This window comes from Vidua chalybeata, chromosome 31 (genome assembly GCF_026979565.1).
Source record: "Vidua chalybeata isolate OUT-0048 chromosome 31, bVidCha1 merged haplotype, whole genome shotgun sequence".
Lineage (NCBI taxonomy): Eukaryota > Metazoa > Chordata > Aves > Passeriformes > Viduidae > Vidua > Vidua chalybeata.
In genome coordinates this window covers 514749-531793 of record NC_071560.1, presented here as the reverse complement: position 1 = coordinate 531793, position 17045 = coordinate 514749, and the positions used below count along the sequence as shown (strand labels likewise).

At 52.6% G+C, this 17045-nt stretch overlaps 1 protein-coding gene across 1 annotated transcript; it reads left to right on the top strand.

Annotated features, from left to right (window-relative positions):
• Positions 1-5116: 5116 nt before the first annotated feature.
• LOC128801772 (zinc finger protein 239-like) lies at positions 5117-14398 on the top strand. Its single transcript, XM_053967898.1, has 2 exons — positions 5117-5196; positions 12641-14398. The coding sequence occupies exon 2, from the start codon at positions 12668-12670 to the stop codon at positions 13589-13591; it is 924 nt and encodes a 307-aa protein (XP_053823873.1). The 5' UTR covers positions 5117-5196; positions 12641-12667; the 3' UTR covers positions 13592-14398.
• The last annotated feature ends 2647 nt before the right edge of the window (positions 14399-17045 follow it).

Below are 17045 nucleotides of genomic sequence, written 5' to 3'. Positions count from 1 at the left end.
ACTCCCATGGATCTGCAGGGGGATCTCTGCATCCCCTTGGATCTGCAGGGGGATCTCTGCATCCCCACGGATCTCTGCATCCAGCACCGCCGTCTTTGGAGGCGCCAGGAATAGGCTGAGCTCTGCCTGAAGCTCTTCTCACCTTCCCCACACCCTTCCCGGCACAGGGAGGGTTTTAGCTCCTCACAGCTCCCCGGGCTGGGCTTGCAGCCCCTCCTCGTGTGGGATCTCTGAGGCTTTTCCTCCCCGTTGGATTCCTGCGCCGTGGAGCCGTTCCAAATGGCCTCTTCCACGAGGTTCTGTGGCAGGGATTTGTTCTCCCTGGTCTCTGTCCGCAGCTCAGCGCCTGGGGCAGGAAGGACAAGGAGAGTTAGGCACAGGGAGAAGGGAAAAGGAAAAGGCAGAATGTGAAATACAAAGTTGTGTTTTGTGTCAGGTAAATCAAGGTAACCTGTGCAATTGTAATTGTGAAATGTGTGGAACACGGCCATGGGACAGTTATAGAAATGAGTTCTAATAAAGAGCCGAGGAAAGCATGGAAGAAGGCTTTGGAGCCAATCTTTTGTTTGTGATTAACAATTACAAGGCTTAAGCTGTTTTGTAATAAGAGCATTTGAATTATAACTTTAGAATGTTGCTTTTTGATAAGACCTTTTTGCTTGCAAATAAGTCTTAAGGTGTTTTGTAATAAGAACCTTGGAATTATAACTTTAGAATGTTGCTCTGTATTAAGGATTTTAAACTGTAGCTTTAGAATGTATAAAGCATTCAAACAAAAGAGGGAAGTGAACCTGTCCCAAGCTCCTCACGAAACGGTGAAAATATCCTGGAGAAGGAAGATGGACATCAACGTCGCTGATTGATGATTTCAAAAAGAGAAGCTGGACATCACTATCAGGGATTAATGGTCCTAGAAAATAGAACCCACATCAGGAAGATGGACCCCACCACGTGGGACACACATCCTGGGATGTCCATCCCAGGATATTGAAACCTGGAAGAGATCACAATAGAGTACAGAAATTGGAAAGGAACCAAAGATCACCATCACAGATTTACGATACTGAAGTAAAGAACTGTGATGTCAAAAATTGGAAATAGAAACTGCTGAGCAAAGCTTATGAATATGCATGAAGATGATCAATGAATACCAGCAGGCCCAGCAATCAGTGTGCAGTTGGGGGGGAAAACCCCCGCCGCTGTACCCAGTGCTGGCTTTGCTCATACATTACCATATTAATTAATAAATTAATGAATTGAATTGCTGCTTGATATATTGGCTGAGTCAAGCTTCTCATTTCTAACATTCTAATGCTTTTGCATTTCTCTATTGGCTTTTACATTTCTCTATTGGATTTTTGCATTTCTCTGTTGGCTTTTTGAATATTTCTATTGGCTTTTGCATTTCTCTATTGGCTTTTTGAATTCCTCTATTGGCTTTTGGATTTTTCTATTAGGTATGGCATTTTTCTATTGGCTTTTTGAATTTCTCTGTTGGCTTTTGCATTTCTCTGTTGGCTTTTGCAGGTTCCTATTGACCACGAGCATTTTGCTCTGCTGCTCAATACTGATATTGATTATTGATAATTCCTTGCAGCTGCTCGCTGGCACAATAAAATCTCGGAGTTTGCCCCGACATGTCCAAGGCTGTGTGAGCTTTCTGCCAGGTTTTGGGAATCCTTTAGGAATCCATTTCTCACATCCCTGGGCCCCCCCGGTCCTGGCGCTGTTCCCGGGGGTCCCGCGGCTCCGGGGGGGTGAAAGGGGAGGGGGCGGAACCCCCGTGATGGGTGGGGGGGCACAAAGGGGGTCCGGGCCCGGAGCTCGGGGGGGTTCGGTGCTCGAGGGGGGTCGGGGGCACTGAAGGGGGTGCGGGTGCGGTTTTTGGGTGGTCCCGGTGCTCGGTGAGGGGGGGGCAGTGCTCAGCAGCGGGGGCTGCCTGGGGATCCCCCCGGCCCCCCCAAATCCCAGCCGGGTCTGAAAAACAAAGTTCACTAAGGGATTATTAAACAAAGTTTAAAAAGGGATAAAAAAGGGTTTTGGCGCTCGGCCAAAGAACTCGCCCTTAACTTAACCCTTCGTTCTCCGGATCCGGTTCCACTGCAGGGCTGCAAACGCATTCCTGAGTTTTGACATTATTCAAACACTCCCGGCAGGTTTGGATGTTCCAGGAACTCTTGTTTGGTTCTCACCTCTGACTTGTCTGCAGGACATTCTGCAGATCAAGTCAATATATTTGATTTCTTCTCCTGGTTCCATCCTGTTGTTTCAGAGCCCCTGAGAAATTCATAAATTCTTCTCAGGTTTGTGTCACTGTTATCACCTGGAGAGGCCGGGCCGCAGATGGGAGAAACAACGGAATTGTTTTACACCTGAGTCACTCACAAAAGCATTTTAACACTGCATAGTCTCTATTTCAATATTTATCATTGATCTATTTCATATTTATCTACTTTTAATATTTTAAGGCCTGTGATATAATATCTATTTATTACTCTAGCATTCAATTGGTTACACGGTGCACACATAAACGGATCGATTTTATTGTACCAGCGAGAAGCTTCAAGGAATCATCAATAACCACTATCAATATCAAGTACCATAGCAAAGTCCTTGTGATCAATAAGAACGTGCAGAGGCCAATGCAGAAATGCAGAAGCCAATTATTCTATTGTCATTCATAACCCGGCTCTGCTGCAGCCACAGCAGAAAGCTGCCTCTGCTGCAAGGCACCGAGGGGGTCACTCGCCCCCTGAGCCGCGCCCGCCTCCATGAGTGTCCCCAGAGCGTCCTCAGAGTGTCCCCAAGTGTCCCCAGTGACGTCACCCCAGGAATTCCCATCAGCATTTGGGACAATTCCAATGAAAATTCCCAGAAAATTCCCCACATTTGTCTCAAATCCCGTGTGGGGAGGGGAGAGGGGACAAGTGACAGCAGCAATGTCCCTGATGATGTCACCGTCCCCAGTGATGTCACAGCGGTGACATCGCTGTCCCTGCAGCAGCCTCGGGATGCCCTCGGTGAAAAATGCATCTTTTATGATTGGCTTTTTGCAAATATTAAATTGAATACAATATGTATTATATTGACTAGGAGTGCTGTATTAACATTTTAATAGAATGGGAAATATAGTTTTGTACTTAAAATAGAAACAATCTTTGTGGTTTTCTTTTTTTGAAGAATGAGATCCTCGTTTCGAGATAACAGTCACAGACCACCTGGATCTGCCAGAGAAGAGGAATTTATGGGTTTCTTATCAGAAGAAGCTAATTTCTTCAGGCCTTGCTCAGAGTCCAAGACGCCGTGGGGATTAAAAGAAGGAGTTGACATATTTCAGACAGAGTTTCTTATTTCAAATAGAATGTATGCATAACCATGAAATATGTATGAATATGCAACACTGTGTAGTTATTAAGAGTTATTCCTTTGTTCACAAAACATGCTTGTCCTAACTTAAGTGCCCAGAGGTCCCACACGAGGAGGGGCTGCAAGCCCAGCCCGGGGAGCTGTGAGGAGCTAAAACCCTCCCTGTGCCAGGAAGGGTGTGGGGAAGGTGAGAAGAGCTTCAGGCAGAGCTCAGCCTATTCCTGGCGCCTCCAAAGACGGCGGTGCTGGATGCAGAGATCCGTGGGGATGCAGAGATCCCCCTGCAGATCCATGGTTGTAATATATGATTTAAAATAAATTCGTGCTCAGGACTAAAAAAAATACAGTATCTTTATAAATGGAATCAAGTGAAAGAACAATATACACAAGATGAATTCCTGTCTCAAAGGATGGTTATTCTGAAGGATTATTCCGTCTAGAAGATAAGCATTGAACCCTTAAGATGAATATTCCTCGCCAGAACAAGATATTCGAGAGGATTACCATCTAACAGGATTTCAGCAATCAGAGTATTCCAGGGAAAACTCTGCACAAGAAAAGAACATGCATTAATATGTGGAAAGGGGCAAGACTGAGGAGAGGGAACAGGAAGACCCCCCAGGAATCCAGCTAGGTCTGAAAACAACACAAAAAAACCCTGCGGAATCAGCACCTTGTGACCTGCCAGGGGCACGGAGCTGCAGAGCCTGAACCCAGCTCCGATCGCCTGGCTCGGCGCTGTTTTGATTGTGGCTTTTCCAATTTTTACTCGGATTTGATTTAATAAATTGCTCTAATACTTAAATTGGCTGATTCATTTATAACAATGGGGCTGCAGAGATCCCCCTGCAGATGCGTGGGGATGCAGAGATCCCCCTGCAGCCCCTGGAGGAGCCAGGCTGGAGCACGGGGATGCCTGAGAGGAGGCTGTGAGCCCGTGGGCAGAGGGGCCCCCGCTGGAGCAGCCTGTCCTGGAAGGACTGAGCCCGTGGCACAGTGACCCACGCTGCAGCACTTGGAGGGGGGCTGTGCCCCAGGGGATGGACTCCGCTCGGAGAAGTTCCTGGACAAGTCTCCGGTGGGAGAGAGCGCAGGGTGCAGCAGGGGAACGACTCCTGTCCCTGAGCAGAGGGAGAAGGCACGGGGGATGAACTGAGCATGGCCCCATTCCCTGTCTCCTGCCCTGCCGGGGGAGGAGGTGCAGCTGGAAGGAGGGAGGCCTGGGGAAAGCTGCATCCAAGGCTCTTCCTTGACTTCTCATTCTCCTGCTCGGAGGTTTTGGAGTTTTCTGCCCGAAATCGCTCCCCTGCCCCACTCACCCCCAGGGCTTTGGGCGGTTTTCCCTTTTTGGGGGAAATCCAAGCGCTGCACTGATGCTGCTAATTAGGGGCAGGAGAAGTGGGGCTCGTGGGCTTGCCGCAGAGGCGGAGGCAGCGAAGGCGCAGGGCCGGGAAAGCCGTGTCGGGAGGTGCGGAGAAGTTTGTTTGTGTTTGCGCTGGATGCCGGCCCGGGCCCGGGCCCGTTCCAGGGCTGTTCCTCAGCTGCGGCTTTGCCCTCGCCCAGCCCGGGGGGCCCTGAGAGCGCGGGGCGAGGCGGTGCCGTGTGCAGAGCCCGCCCCTCGCTGCGATTGGCCGGCTGTGCCGTCAGTCGTGGTTGTGGCGCGCTGATTGGTGAGAGCGGGGCGAAGCACGGCCCCGCTGGCGGCCTGAGGGCGGCCCTGGCTGGGCAGCGGCGCCATTGGCGGAGCGTCTGTGCGGGCCCGGGAGCGGCGGCAGCGGCCGGAGGCCGGGGAGGCGGCATTGGCGGAGCTGGGAGGCGGCCCCGGCGCAGGTGGGAGCCGCGCTGGGTTCTGCGAGGGCTCGGGGCTCGCTGCGGGCGGAGGGGGCGGCAGGGGGCTGCGGCGGCTTGCTTGTGCCGTGTCCGGCCCGTGGTGGCCCTGGGCCGAGGGCGCTGCGGGAGCGGCTGCCCGCGCTCTCCTTCCCGCCGCTGCCTGGGCAGGAGCCGCTGCCGGAGCAGCGCTGCCTCGTCCCGCTTGCTGTGGCTAGGACAGAGGTGGCTGCCCCGTCGCCGGGAGCGTGCGGGGAAATTCACGTCGCCGGAGGCTTCTGTGCCCAGAGGAGACCGAGGAGTCCTGTCAAAGTGACTTTATTGCTGGGCAGAGGGAGAGGCCGTGGGGCATTTGCCGTGCGCTCTCTGCCCTTGTTGTAGTACGCAGCCTCCTTTTTATGTTCATTTTCCCGGCCGCATCTCCCTCTGCCTTTGCCGGCTGTCTGAGGGACTCGGGAGGTTCCGACTTGCCGATGCGCCTGCTGCCTGTCCTCGTTAATGTGCACCCTCCTTGTGTATAACAGCCGATATTCGTGGCTCTGTGAAGTCTTTGTTCTTCTGGAAGTTGAGGAATTTAGCGGGACTTTGAGCAGCAGTCTGGGTCAATTTGTAACATTTATTGGAACTGATAGTTTCTCCCGTTACTTCTTTATCTACAAGTGCCTGGCCCTGTCTCCAGGCAGATTCACTCATTGACTCTGTTTTGTTCTTCCCGGGTCCCCTTTGGTTGTAGGATTTGTTCTGGTGGCCCTTCATCTTTTCCCCATTTTTGGGCGCTCCCTCCAGCCGGGGCTGCATCAATTGACCGCTTTTTTCTGATTACATCATCAAATACTTGAATTCCGACTGATTTCCCTGAACTTGTTAGAGCAAAAACCCCAGTGCTCTGATGCTCCCTGTATAGCATAGACAGTGACAGCACATGTTGGAGTGGGCACAGGGATGATCCCCCCCCTTATTTTAGTGAAGTTTTGACAACATTCTCCATTTGCTGTTTCCCTTTGCAGCTTCACCCATTTCTGTTGCAGAGTCAGAGGCTCTGCCTTCAGCTGTGCCAATTGCATCTGTGCAAGCAGGCAGAGCTTGGGGTGAGGGGCAGAGGGAATCAGCCCAATTCCTGCCCCAGGCAAGAAGAGCCGGGTACATAGTCCGCACTTTGCACCAGCAGTGTTAATTTGCATTTCTAAAGCTCCTCTGCTGGCTGCCTGGAATGCAGCTTCTCTCCCAGAGCAGCCTTCAGCAGCCTCACATGTGCCCCCCCCCACAACCTGCTGCTTTCTTTTTTTTTTTATTTTCCTTCAAATCATCTATTTACTGTTTCTGAGTTAAAAGGTCACCTTTAAATCTCTTCTCGTTTTGCAAAATGCAGCCTAAAGGTGAACGTCGGCAAACCCAGAGCAAAATTTTGGTATCTCTCACACAAACATAGACAAAAAAATTCCGAGGCAATTTAGAAATTTAGAAAAAGGTTTTTTGTACTTTGCCTCGAAGTACAAACTCATTCTCCCATCCCTGACCCAAACCTAACCAGCAATATAGAAGTAGGATTATTACAAAAAATATTCTGATGCTATAAAATTTGCACTGGAACTGCAGGGAAAAGAAAAACTCCACCAATATGTTTAGTGTTAGAGTCAAGGCATTATTGATTCTGGCCAGGATGTGCAACAGAAATCATTCCATCCCCACATAGCCCGGCTGTGCAGAGAAAATCCTTCCGTGACACGTGGGTTTTACTAGATTTCCCCCAAACTTGATACAGTCTGAACCAATCTAAACCCATTGGTTTAATGTTCTATATTTTCAAGTCGTGCAGTTTTTAGTATTTGGGTTCCTATTGGACCCGGATTTGTTTGCCTCTGATGTTAATTAGGTGGGAACTGCTGGATTTCCTTCTCAGCCTTTTGCAGAGCAGGTGTCTCCAGCTGTGCCGGGGGCAGTGTCTGGGGTAGGTGTTGGTTGCTGTTTGCTGCTGGGCGTTGCTGTTTTGCTGCTGGTCGTTATCTTTGTGGGTATCTTTTGGGCCATTCGCAGAGTGTTGAGCTGTTCAACTCATCTCCATGGAGTGGTGGGACATCCCTTAAAAAAACCTTGAACCTTTCATTGCCCGAGGCCAAGGCAAAGCAAGCCTGAGTAGAGAAATCAAATGTTGAAAAGGTTGAAGTCGATGCCCTGGTGTATTTTCCATGGATGCAATGGCAGGCAGCGCAGTGTGTGAGTGTAAGTGAGAGGCAGAGTGGAATTGTGCCGTTGTGTTCCCCAGCAGCTGCGGCAGTGCAGGCACAGAAAGCACTGAAGCTGCAGCAGTGGCAGCAAGGATTGGCCCCGGTGTCTGGAGATGCCAAAGGAGGGTGGGCAGGCGGAGGATTTGAGCAGAGGATGTGTGGGCAGGCCCAGGGCCTTGCCCCGCTGTGGAGGCCTGGCTGCTGCTGCGCTGCCTTCAGTGCAGGCTCAGTGGGGGCCTCCCATCCTCCTGCTGCAGGCGGGAAGTGCAAATCTCCGGGGCTTCAGAGCCCTGGAGCCGAGGCTGAGGGGTCCCCCCGTGTTCAGCTGTGCTGGCGGCTGTTTCTGGCCTCAGGGCCACTTGGCACGGGCCGCGCCACTTGGCCACCAGTGGTGCTGCTTTGCAGTCCTTAGGCAGGGCCCGATGTCCTGCTTGGATGTTGGCAACAGCAAAGTGCCAAGGCAGGCTCTGTGCCAGCCCAGCTTCCTGTGGCAGAGATTTCACAAGAGACAGGATTCTGGCCACAGACTGCTTTAGATGTCCATCCCTTACCTCCAGCCTGCACTAGGTGGAGAATTAGCAGGGTAAGGAATTGCCAGGATGAATTGCAAGGGAGACAATTGAATATCGGACCTGGGTCTGGCTCTTCTTCTTGCCAAAGCCAATGGCAAAAGCTGTACCCATGGCATCCTGGTTTCTCTCCCCAGCTTGCAAAGGTGTCTCTTTAGTTCCCCGTTCATTCTTTCTACCCAGCCTGGGCTCTGGGGGTGCCAGGGGTTATGGAGGTCCCATTGTATTGCTAAAGCTGCCATAACCCCCTAGAGGATCTTTCCTGTAAAATGAGTTCTGCTGTCTGATTCTCTTGCTTCCACAATCGTTTTTATTTGAATTATTTATTTTAGAAGTACCTTAATACGTTGCTGTTGTTGCTGAGCTATCAGAATTGCTTTTGCCCCCCTTTTAGCTGACATGGTGTCACCAGAAGATATTGAAGCCTTCCTGCTCAGGGCATTTCAGTGCCAGGCTCTTACAAGCACACACAGCCCTGCCGGTTTGTCCTGCACTTTGTCTAATTCCCCTTCCTTCCTGTGAAAAACGCCATTCACTTTTGTTAAAATTTTAGAAGTTCAATAGTAATGAACATAGTAATAAAAATTAGGAGAATAAGAGACAATAAAAGTAAACAATTACGTAGTCTGGGTGCCTGGCACTCCACACAATAGCACACCTTGCTAACACAGGATTACCCCTAAAAAGCAAATAGCCTATTGCATATTCATAGAGCTCATACATGATTCAAACATTGCTTTCAAACCAGGGTGTTTCTGCTTAATTTTAGCTTCACCCCCCCTCTTGTAAATCAAGCTTGGTTCCTCGAAGTCTGAGCTTTTCCGAAAAGGAGGCAATAATTCTTCTCTGGGGATCTTGGTGTCTGTTGCTGTGATCTCTATCCTGAGAGAGCAATGCTGAAGAATTTCTTGATTATCTTTTTCGTTCCTTGAGCTAGTTACAAAAAGTATCTTGCATCACATAGTTTCTATTTTTATATTATGCTCTAGGCTAAAAACTGTATGTAGCACACTATTTAAAAGAAATTAATACAGCACTACTTAAAAGAGATTATTGCATCATAACTTTCCAACATAACACATATAATATAACACATTTTAATATTTGCAAGGAGCCAATCATATAATATGCATTTTTCACACTTCCCACCCTTGGAATAGGGTGTTGCTTCTAGGCACCATTTGTCCTGTTGCTTCAAAGTACTTTGAAGAGACTCCATATCTGAGTTTCCCCATTTCCCTGAGGCTACCCACACCTCTGAGTTCACTTCAGCACAGGCCTGGCCAGACATTTGACACAAAGGTACAACAGAACTAGCCTCTGTATCGCCTTTTACAATATTAATTTGCATTCCCAGTTTAGTGATCAAATCCCCTCCCTGTAAACTATAATCACAATTGAGAGCAAATAAAAACTCTTGCATTTCAAACCCTTCCCCATATCTGCTAAGAGTGGTTGAATCAAGCCACTCCTCTTTCCCACTTCTCCCCTGAATAATCCAAGACATTTTTAGCATGTTCCCCCCTTAAGGGCTAAGATTGAGAGTGGATGGAGAGGCCCCTGTGTCCATCAGGAGAGGCCTCCTCTCGATGCAGACCCAGCCTGAATGTTCTCCAGGGCTCCAGTGTGGAGGGTCCCTGGTGTGATGGGAGCTGTGACACCCCTGACAATCCATGTCCATCCAGGGATGGACTTGCTCCTCCTGACGCTGCTGCTGTCTCTGTTTCCAGTGTTCCTGTGCCCTGCAGCTGGAGCCCTGACTCCTTGCCAGGGGCTGTTTGGGTGGGCTCTCCCCTGCCCAGGAGGGCAATGCCTCTGCCAGGTTCTTGTGGCCGACCCCGTCCCCTGGGTGCTGGGGCCCCCTTGGGCCCTGGGGTTGATCCCTGAGGGGCTGTAGGAACTGTGCCATGGCCTTTGCCTTCAGCTTGGCCTTTTGCTCACCCCTCCTTGCATTCAGCTGCTGTGCCTTTGTGCCCAAGTGCTCCAGGGCCTTCTTCTGCCACTCCTGCAGCCCCGCTCAGTGCCTGTGGGTGCTCATCCTCTGAGAGCTGCTGAGCTTTCTGCAAAATCTTTCCTTTCTCCAGCGACCCAAACAAATGGTTAATAGAATATCCTGATCCTTGCATGTACACTCTGCATTTCCCAGCTGTTCCTTTGTTTTCCTGCTTGTGCTCAGGGTCCCCTCCAGAGCCCGTATGGCAGAGCCGGTCCCTGTCCTGCCGCAGTGTCCAAAGGCGGCCCCCCCGGCGGGCAGGGCCGGCAGCTCCCCGGGGCCGGGCAGCGGCCGGGGCGTCCCGCAGCCTCCTGGGGGCCGGGGGCCAGTGCCGGCCCTGCCCGGGGCTGGTGGGGTCAGGCAGCGCCCGGCGCTGAGCCCCGGCTGCCCCACAGCCCCGGCCCGGCCCCGCAGCTCCCCACGGGCCCCCAGCCCGTGCTCCCGGTCCCGCAGCTCTGCGCCCGGTGCTGCCGCTGCCCACCGCAGAGAAACCCCCTGACATCCTGACCTCCTTCTTTTCCTGTCCTGGAAACCTGGGATGGAGAGGAGCAGGATCAGCTGCCAAATTCTGAGCATAAAACAGTGCTGAAAAAACATCTCAGTGCTCTGTATTTTTCTGTTCCTCCTCTTTTCCATCATCCTTTTTCTTGCCACATTGATCCCTCCTGCTGCTTCTTGCCTTCCCCATATTGCTGCACACTCCCCTTCACCCGATCCCTTCCCAGCACACCAACACCATCCATGCCCTGTTGTCCAAATCACTTCTCCACTTCCCTTATTGCCCCCTGGGTGTCCATGTCCTTAATTACTTCTGTGGAAATGTGCAAACGACCTCAACATTCTTCCAGGGCCCCCTTCAGAGACATTTTGGGCTCATCATCCCTTTGGACAGGACCCCTCCCTGGCTTTCCCTTTTCTCCCCTCCCTGGGTGCCCTGCCATGTTCACTCCCCGAAGATCCCAGTGCACTCACAGATGAGATTTTCAGTGCTCTCTCCCTGCTGCCTTTTCACAGACCCCCCTGATGTGTCACTCGTCTGTCTCCTGGTCACTGCCGGGTCCCCAATCAATCCCCGGTGCCGCCGCCAGCCAAGGGAGCCGATCACCCAAAGTGGGTGAGGCACCTTCAGCTGCACTCCCTGCCCGCCAGCCCGGACGGTGGAAGGAATTCCAGATGAGCCCCAGGGTGTGCGCGGAAAAATTGACATCAGCAGAGGTTTCTGTCCAGAAAGCAGACAGAGGTGTCCTGTAAAAGTAATTTCATTCCTAAAAATGGGAGAGGCCGTGGGACATTCCCCATGGGATCTCTCCCATTGTTGGAGGACCCAGCCTCCTTTTCATCCTAATTCTCCTGATCACATCTCCCTCTCCCTTTCACCACTGGCTGAAGTACTTGAGAGCTACAGACATCCCAATCCACCTGCTACATACCCCCATTAATATGCTCCCCACTATTGTCTAGCAAACGATATTCATGGCTGTGTGTTAAGGCTTTGTTGTTCTTCTGGAAGTTCATGAATTGAGCAGGACCTTGGCTGAGCAGCAGTCTGTGTCATCAATTGATACCATTTTCTGAAACCGATGGCTTCTCCTGTCATTTCCTTATGTACAGGTCCCTGGCCCTATCTCCGAGCAGATTGACAGCATCTGTTTGTAAAGACACTTTCCTCTTGTTCCTTTCATGGGGGTGCCCGGTTTGCGGGAGATCCCCCCTGGAGCAGGGTGTCCCCTCTTTGCTGCAGCCCCAGCCCTCAGGCAGAGCTCAGCCAATCGGAGCGCGCGGCGCTGATGACTCACCAGTTCCCAGGCAGACTCGCAGCTCCCAGCCTTCCCCACCTGGACCCCACCTGCGGCCCCCCCTCGGCCCCAGCGCCCCCCGCGAGGGGAATTTGGGGAGGTGGGAGTGGGGCAGCGCCAAGACCGGGCCCCCCCACGCTGTCCTGGCGGGAGCGGCTGCAGTGGGGACCGAGTGCGGGCGGAGGTGGCCGAGAGCCCAGCGCTGCCCCAGCCCGACCTGCCCCAGCTCCATCCCTGCCCCTGCGCTGGGATGCTGTGGGTTTGGGGGGAAGAGGGAGCCGGCAGTGGGTGCTGGGCCTGGGGCAGGAGGAGAAGGGAAGGAGAAGCAGGGTTGAGGAACAAAATGGTCAAACGCTGCATGTGGCAGGAGAAGGTGGGATTGTGCAGGAGAAGGAGGAGTAGCAGGAGGAAGAGGAGTGTGAGGAAGAGCAGAGACACAGGAGGAGGAGGAAGAGGAGGAGCAGAAACAGGAAGCAGCACAAGGTTCCACCCCTCCCTGTATCTGTAGCCTCCCCCCAGCCCCAGGAGCGCTGCTCCCCCCACATGCAGCAGGTGACTGTGGAGGAGGATCCACGATTTTCACAGGGGTGAATCTTGGTGTTTCTGAGCTTGCTTGGGCTAAATGCTGGTGCTTTGGTTTTATGTGGCAGCTGAATCTTTATCTTTTGGAGGAGGTTTTTGCTGACTTGCGATGTTTGGGGAGTTTTTGATCTGTGTCTTGAAGTTTGCAGGATTTCTGGGTTGAATCCTGGTGTTTTGGAGGTTCTTCCAGGCACAAGATTCCCAATGAGTTCCTGAGATGAACTTGGGCAAGGCGGAGCCTCCAGTCCAAGGTGCTCTCCTCTTGTTTTTTCCCCAAACCAGGATTTCTTATATCCAGGGCGTGGCTGGATGGAGGAGGAGGAGAAGCCCCAGAGATCCTGCCCGGGGAGTGGCTGCAAACCCAGCCCAGGGAGCTGCAGGGAGGAAAGAGCCCCCCTGAGCCAGGAAGGCAGCCGGAGATCCAGCCGGAGCTCAGAGCTGGTGGAGAAGGCTCATGACAGGGAGAAGCCGCACAAGTGCTTGGAATGTGGGCAGGGCTTCAGCCGGAGCTCCAAGCTGATCCGGCACCAGAGGATCCACACTGGGGAACGGCCCTACGAGTGTGGGGAGTGTGGGAAGAGCTTCAGCTGGAGCTCCAGCCTGATCCGGCACCAGAGGATCCACACTGGGGAACGGCCCTACGAGTGTGGGGAGTGTGGGAAGGGTTTCAGAGACAGCTCCCACCTGATCCGGCACCGGGTGATCCACACTGGGGAACGGCCCTACAAGTGTGGGGAGTGTGGGAAGAGCTTCAGAGACAGCTCCAACCTGAACCAGCACCAGGTGATCCACGCTGGGGAACGGCCCTACAAGTGTGGGAGGTGTGGGAAGGGTTTCAGAGAGAGGTCCAGCCTGTTTGAGCACCAGGTGATCCACACCGGGGAACGGCCCTTTGAGTGCTTGGAATGTGGGAAGAGCTTTGGGTGGAGGTCTGGCCTGAGAATACACCAGCGCATCCACACTGGGGAGAGGCCCTACGAGTGTCCCCAGTGTGGGAAGAGGTTTCAGACCACCTCCGATCTCCTCAAACATGAGCAGATTCACACAGATGAGAGGCCCTTCCGCTGCCCCGACTGCGGGAAGGGCTTCAAGCAAAACTTCAAACTCACCAGGCACCAGCGCATCCACACCGGGGAGAGGCCCTACGAGTGTGGGGGAGTGTGGGAAGAGCTTCTCACAGAGCTCAACCTTGACAAAACACCAGCGGAGGCATCACTAATGGAAGCCCTGTGAATGCCACGAGTGAGGGAGGAGAGTGAGGGAAGAGCTTCGTGCGCTGCTCCAGCTCCATCCCCCATGGGAGGCTCCGGGCTGCATGATCCCTAGTGACCCCCGTTGGGCAGAGCCCTGGTGCCCCCGTATGGGGAATAAAACAGAGAGTAAAACAATGGAGCCGGTAAAGGGGCCCGATATCTGCGGCCCGACTGAGCAGAAACTCTGGGAGACACAGACACCGTTTAAGTCTCCGTGGGCAAGAAGTGACCAAGCATCCTGTTGTGAGACTTTGTGATAAGATAATGTTCCCAGGTGATGTGATGTCATGAAGAATGTGTAACCAATGGAAATTGTTAGCAAACATCGAGCCCTATAAGCACCACACAAGTAAAACCCTGTATAAACAGCTGGTACGCTCAATAAAATTGGCTTCTGATCTGAGCTCGGCTGTCCCCGTCTCTCCATCGTGGACAACCCCTGTTGTGGGTGATCCCCGTTGGGTGGGGGGAAGGTGTTGGAGGGAGTTCTTTCCCTTCTCCTTGTGCTGCTGTGGTTTGGTTGGTGATAAATCCCCTCCGTGTGCCCGGGCTGGGTCTGTTGTCCCCGTGCCGGTGCTCGGGGCGGGATCTCTCCCGTTGCTTGTCTGCAGTCCCGGGCCTCTCCTCAGCCAATGAGAGAATGCGATGGACAAGAGTCAGCCAATCCGAGAGAGCGGGGCTGATGACTCACCAGTTGCCGGGCAGACCCGCAGCAGGCAGTGTTCCCCACCTGGACCCCACCCTCCGTGCCCAGTCCCGGCCCCGCCGTGGGGTCCCCCCAAGTCCCTCCCCACTGCCCCCCATAACCTGGACTGGGTTTAACTGGGAAGCTTTACTGGGAAGACTGGGAACAGGCAGGCAGGGGCAGAGTGACAGCAGGGCTGGGGGGACACACGACCCCCCCAAAATCATCGTGTGGACGGAGCGGGGGAACACCACCCTGAGGGCAGGGAGACTGCCACAGACCGACCTGCTGGACAGAGCTCAGCAGAGTGGACAGAGCATGTTATGAATAAGAGAAAATAAACAACCTTGAGAAGGAAAGCTGCGCATCTCGACTCCTTCTTTGGCCGCAGGGCTGGGAGAGAAGGACTTTTCACAATGTCGGGGTCTTCTCAACCACCAGAAAATTGAGGGGGGGGGTCTCCACTCATCCCAGTGCTTGGTGGGGGGGGGTCAGTGCTTGAGGTGGGGTCAGGGGCACTGAAGGTGGTGACCCTGGGGCAGGGTCAGTGCTCAGCAGTGGGGGCTCCCTGGGGACCCCCCCAGTCCCCGAATCACAGCCGGGTCTCCTGCAAGGCACTGAGGGGAGGCTCGTTCACCCCCCTGCCCCAACAGCGTCGCCACACGCCTTCCCAAAGTGTCCCCAAGTGCTCCCAAAGTATCCTCAGAATGTCCCCGAGTATCTGCAGAGGTGACCCCGGCCCCATGGTGGCCCAGTGGTGATGTTGCTCTGTCCACAGTAGCCTCGAGATGTCCTCGGTGGCTCTTTGGCTCTGCTCGGCCACCACGTGGCCACTGTGGCCAGGAGAGGGACAGAAGAAGAGGGTGTTGATGTCCCTAAGTGTCCCCAGGAGGTGACGCTTGGCCCAGGAGGCACTGGCCTCCCACAGCTGCTTGGCCTCGGCCACCGTGACCACCAACGCTGCACGGAAATCAGGGGACACCTGCGTTGTCCCCTCCAGGCCTAACTCGATGTCCCCGAGGTGGCGCTGCAGCTTCCCGGGAATCGCGGTGGCTTTGTCACACGTGGCCACCAAATCCCCCAGCAGCCCCAGGTACAGCTCCAGCCACTGCTCCCTCCTGATGGCCGCATCCGCCGGCTCTTCCCTCCTGGTGGCCGCATCCCTGCAGGCGTCACGGAGCTTGGTGGCCACCTGGGCCACCCAGGCCCAACTGTCCATGAGCCTGTCCAGCACACGCCGCCAGGCGCTGGCCAGGGCTCTCACACAGGCCCAGGTGGTCCCTGGGGTGTCCCCGAGGTTGGCCAGGGTCCAGTCCAGGGAGGGGTCAGGGCGGTGGCCTAGGGAGGGGACACGGTAGTGGTGCAGAGTATCCTGGAGGTGAATGATCAAGGTCCCCACTGAATAGCGGTAAAAAATCAAGAACCCACAATTCCAATAAAGATTTGTAGGGACAGTATGTTTATTACAGCGCTGGGCGCACGTAGAGATTGTTTCCCTTCAAAGGACATGCGTGCCCCTGAGGACTCCCGATCCTTTTTTATTACCCCTTACTAATTTACATATGCATAGAATTTCACAATAGGTTCATGTATTCATTCTGCTGATTTCACGTTACACTCACAGCTAGTTACACTTGTACCTAGTTTTTTGTCAGAAAGTACAGAAAGAACTCCTGGGTCACTCTGCGCTGTCAGTTTCAAGTTCCAAGGAGTCTTTCTTATCTCTTATCTCTTTAGCTTGGAAATTTGCATTCTTTCTCCTCTGCTGGAGCAGTTTTGCTAGTGCTGCAGTTACCAGACTAAACAGCATTTTTACTTATGTTAGCAAGCTCAGAGTGGCACATTTCATCTAAATCCAAATGGATTTCTACCCTGTTAAATTTTCACTCTGTCTCATTCCCCCCTTTCCCTAAGATGGGAAGTAAATTCTTTTACTTAATGCAAATCCTTATGTTAATAAGTGTCCCTTAATGCTTTACTATGCACATTTGACCTACTAGGCACAATTGCAATAGCACAAGGAGTTCCCAGGCATGCACAATCTTTACTAGGATATACAAGCCCAGTTTTCTGATCAGTGACTGGATGAATCTCAAAGTGGCAGATACTTTGTTCAGCATCAAGACACACATCTTGAGCATTAATAGTATTGCTTTCACAAATGTATCCTAGTTGTTCCCCACTAGCACAAAATTCTAAGTTTACTGTTTGCCACTTTTCATTCCCCTTTCATGCCCACACCCTATGTTCTGGGGGGTAGAGCACCATTTTTCATGATTTAATCCTAGGGCGATGATGGAACATAAACAGTGGCATTACTTACAGTAAGTACAAAGGCAGTGGCCACATTAGAAGCAGGATCATAGGTTACAGATGCTTCTGAGATTTTTTTATATAATCTGAAAATTTACCCTAGTCCACCAGGATTGGAACTTTCTCTCAGAATCAATGGCATTATCCCAGACAATCCTTCGAATTTCAGCTGGAAAATTATTTTCACCCCCTCCCTTATGATTAGAGCTGCTGTTGGCTGCATCCAAAACTGTGCTTGTATAAAACTGAAAGCTAAAGACATGTTATCTTGAACCATACCAAGCGCTCCTACTATGAACTTGTGATCTTGGACCCTGGCCTTTTAGGGATAACTGTAGGGCTTGTTCTAAGTTTGCCAGTCTACCTGCTGCAGTGGCCAGCTCTCTCATAGATCCAGGGTACTGATTAGAACCTGGGACCAGGCCATTCAGTATTT